At 45.6% G+C, this 4,177-nt stretch overlaps 1 protein-coding gene across 1 annotated transcript; it reads right to left on the bottom strand.

Annotated features, from left to right (window-relative positions):
- Window positions 1–1,001: 1,001 nt before the first annotated feature.
- On the bottom strand, window positions 1,002–1,858 carry LOC102274617 (non-structural maintenance of chromosomes element 3 homolog). The gene is given in 2 exon segments (XM_014478934.2): window positions 1,002–1,540; window positions 1,543–1,858. Coding segments are annotated over 2 exon segments (855 nt in total).
- Window positions 1,859–4,177: the final 2,319 nt, after the last annotated feature.

The raw sequence follows: 4,177 nt of genomic DNA, 5'->3' as shown, positions 1-4,177 counted from the left end.
TTTTGATCATCTTTCCCATCGTTATTCTCAGTTCTTTTTCAGGTATTTTGCCTATTTCCTCTTCGTTTATGTGGACTTATATGTTTCTAATTTGTTCCTTCATTCGTGTAGTATTTCTCTGCTTTTTCATTATCTTTTTTTAACTTACTGTGTTTGAGGTCTCCTTTTCCCAGGCTTCAAAGAAAGTTGAATTCTTTCTTTCTTTTGGTTTCTGCCCTCCTAAGATTGGTCCAATGGTTTGTGTAAGCTTTGTCTAGGGTGAGATTTGTGCTGAATTTTTGTTTGTTTGTTTGTTTTTCCTCTGATGGGCAAGGCTGAGTGAGGTGCTAATCTTGTCTGCTGATGATTGGGTTTGTATTTTTGTTTTGTTTGTTTAGATGAGGCATCCTGCACAGGGTGCTAATGGTGGTTGGGTGATGCTAGGTCTTGTCATATATATATAGATATAGATATATAAAATACAGTATTATAACTATAGTAGCAAAAAAATATTGAACAAAATGGTCAGCCACACAGCATAGTAATTATCAATGTAAAAAATTATTTGGAAAAACTACATTATGCACATTGCTTAGAATGACTCAAAATGCTTATATGCACAGAAAACAGATTTTTAAAATAGCTGCATTAAGGTAAAAGGGGATATAGGCAATTACATTTTCGTTTTCAATTTACAAAGACTTTTCCCTTACAGAGTGGGGCAATTCAAAGGCCGGACAAGGGCTAGTTCTCTTATATTTCCTTGGCAGATCCAGATCAGGGTAGGAAGTTCAATTTGCTTTACAAAGCTAACAAGATCTTTACACCAAAAAACATAGACACTGAAGCAAAGCAAAACAAGTTACCTTCTAAATGAAAGTTTAGAATCAAAATGACTTACAAGAAGAAAAGTTTGCAAACACGTCCTGGAACTACCACGCATTTAAACAAGCAAGAGGCTTCCTCCCACCTCCAGCCCTTCCCCCTGGGGAGGGAGCGGGCCCTGGGGTTTGTCTCAGATTTCAAGAGACTGGAGAAGGGGTTGAGGCAGGGGCAGTGGCTGGAGTCGGGCCCACGGGCTGGGGTCTGGCCCTCGCCTCCTCGTCCGCCAAAGCCTCGCGGTACTGCGCCGGCCAGTCCTTGGGGTCCTGGTTGTAGATTTTAGCCATGAACTTAAGCACCTTCATCTTGCTGGTCTCCAGGTTGCTGCGCGGGCCCCACTGGAGCTTATAGTCCACGGGTTCTGTGTGCAGGATGCACCAGTAATCCAGGTATCGCTGCCGCACGACATCCTCGGTGATGAGTTTCTTGGGGTCCCTGAAGACAAGGTGCTTCTTGGTGGGGTGTACCCCTAGGCGCCGCAGGAAGTCCCAGATCTCGGTCTCCTTGATGCTATTGCCTTTCATGAAGATAAGCCTCAGCAAGATCATGAGGAGCCCAATGGTGGGCATGCCCTGGTCGCCGTGCACCTCCGCATCCTCTTCCACCAACTCCAGCGTGTTGACCAGAATGTAGGTGTTGCTGCGGGGCTCCAGCTCCCCCAGCCGGTACCTGAACACTACTCCAGGCGCTTGGCCGCCCGCCACAGCAGCTCTGGGAGCACGTCCTTGTCGTTGCCGACTACGTGCCGCAGGATGTCAGTGCGGTGGATAGGGATCTTCCTCTGATACTTGATCAACAAGAACTGCACCAGCTCCGCCACCTTCAGCTCCAGCTGCTTCTGGGAGCGTGGCTCGGGGGCGAGGGAGGCCTGGGCCTGCAGCTGCGCCGCAGCGCCACCCAGCCCGCGAGACGTGCTCGGGGCTTCCTCACTGCTGCCACCCAGCTCCCGCTCGACCTGGGAGCTGGGGCAGCCCCGGCTCTTTGGCTTTTGCGACATGTTGCAGCGGCGCGACCCCAACCGCGCACATTCCCAGTAACCGGCAGCAGTGGCAGGGATTGAAGGTTGGTTAGCGGTTAGTCCGTGTAGCTGTGGGCGGGCCCTGAGGAGACGCGGTTGTGTCACGGAAGCTGTGGGCTTGCGTCACGGAGGCTGCGCGTTGCGTCATCGAGGCCGGGCCGCGTCTAGGGGTCGCTCCCGTCTGGCCAGCGGCCACGGCCAGCAGCGGCGGTAAGAAGCTGGTACTCCTTGCAGCCTTGTGGGTTTTAGTATGACTAACTGTTGTCCTTATTCGGAGAAGGCAATGGCACCCCACTCCAGTACTCTTGCCTGGAAAATCCCATGGACAGAGGAGCCTGGTAGACTGCAATCCATGGGGTCGTGAAGAGTCGAACACGACTGAGTGACTTCACTTTCACTTTTCACTTACATGCATTGGAGAAGGAAATGGCAACCCACTCCAATGTTCTTGCCTGAAGAATCCCAGGGATGGCGGAGCCTGGTGGGCTGCCGTCTATGGGGTTGCACAGAGTTGGATACGACTGAAGCGACTTAGCAGCAGCAGTCGTCCTTATTACCAAACTCTGCAGATGGCGAACAGGAAGCAGAGCTCCTGAGCGAGTGTGCAGCTTTGATCAGGATCACACCCAGGCCAGGGCTGTAGAAACTTGAGAGTCAAGAGCTCTGAAATCAGGGCTGTTCGTAGGTGAAGGAAACTCCCAGGATGAACATGGGAGAAAAATACGGCGAAGGGCGTGGAAAGGAAGTAAGAGCAATTTCTTTCCACACAAAACTGGGCGTAAAGAGAATTAAAAGACCCCAAGGACTACTAGTTGGCCTTCGCCAGCCCCTTCTCACCATTTTCCGCCAATTACTTTCTCTAAAGCCTGAATCTGTTTAGAAACAATGGTAAACACAGCCTCGTCTTGCAAGCAGGGATCTCTCTGTCTCTTCACCTTTCAGCCTTGATACTCTGTGTAATCAACTCTGTCAGCTGGACAGCTATGGTACAGTCACCCCAGAAAGCACGATGAGTAGAGGGTTTTTCCTTGGTCCAGGGAGTATTATCTCTTGGAAGCACGTGCTCATGGAAAGCATGGGCCTTGAGCTCACAACCACAGATTTGGCTGAAATGGCTAAGAGAATGCTAAGAGACAGAGAAGTCGGTCTCAAGAGACTGAAAGGTTGTTGTTGAATCATGCAAAGACACTGGGATTCTTGGCCCCCAGAGGAGAAGAATTCAATCCAGGGCCAGAGACGAGGCTTGATCGCTCAGAACTTTTGTGTAATAAAGTTTTATTAAAGTATAAAGGAGATAGAGAAGGCTTCTGACATAGGCATCAGAAGGGGGCAGAAGAGTACCCCTGGGTCTTATATTCAAGTGGTTTACTTTGTGTGAATTCTCACTATATGATACTCCCTAAGGTTACTGGAAGTCTAGGTCTTGGAGTCAGTGCTATCACTCCAAAGGCTCAGGGCTTGATCTCTGGTCAGGAATGAAGATTCCACAAGTGGTTTTTTATGGCACTAAGTGAGATTAAAACAAATATCTGAAAATGAGAAACCAAAGATGAATCCCAGACAAATGTCACTTACAAAATCAGGCAAATAATTAAAATAGTGGAATATATACATATACACCCATGAGCAATCAAAACACTCCAACAAAAATAAAATATGGTAGATTGACCCAGTGAACAAAGGAAATAAAAAATTATATTTACCAGTTAAGAACAAAACTAACTAAAGCACGAACTGGAAAACAAAATTAAAGCAGGGTGCCAAGTGGGGAATAACGCAATGAAAATAAAACTAACAAATATGTTGAGAGGAAAGAAAGAATAGATATGCAAAGTTAAATGGAAGTACATGAAGAAGATTTATATACATTAAAGATTAACTGCAAGGAGAAAAGAACAGTAGGAAAGGCAAACAAAGAAATAAATGTAGAAAAAATATAATAGGTTTTAAAAAATTAAAATTTAAAATTATAAAAGAGAAAAGAAAGAAAAAATGGAAGAAGACATTTAAAAGGAGAAAAAAAAAGGAAAACTCCACAGAACTGCAAAAGTCTAATGTAGAGGCAGAGGTTTATATCAAAAATAAAGTGTGACTGAATATACACATTTACATATACACCCATCCGCAGAATCAAAGCAGTCCAACAAAAATAAAGTACAATAGAATGACCTGGCAAACAAAGGAACCAAAAATTATATTTACCAGAACAAGACTAACTAAAGCACAAACTAGAGAACAAAACTAAATCAAGGTGCAAAGTGGGGAATAAAGCAATGAAAATAAAACTAACAAATATGT

Source organism: Bos mutus, chromosome 11 (genome assembly GCF_027580195.1).
Source record: "Bos mutus isolate GX-2022 chromosome 11, NWIPB_WYAK_1.1, whole genome shotgun sequence".
NCBI lineage: Eukaryota > Metazoa > Chordata > Mammalia > Artiodactyla > Bovidae > Bos > Bos mutus.
Note: the sequence above shows the minus strand (reverse complement) of the source record. Positions and strands in the feature narration are given on the sequence as shown.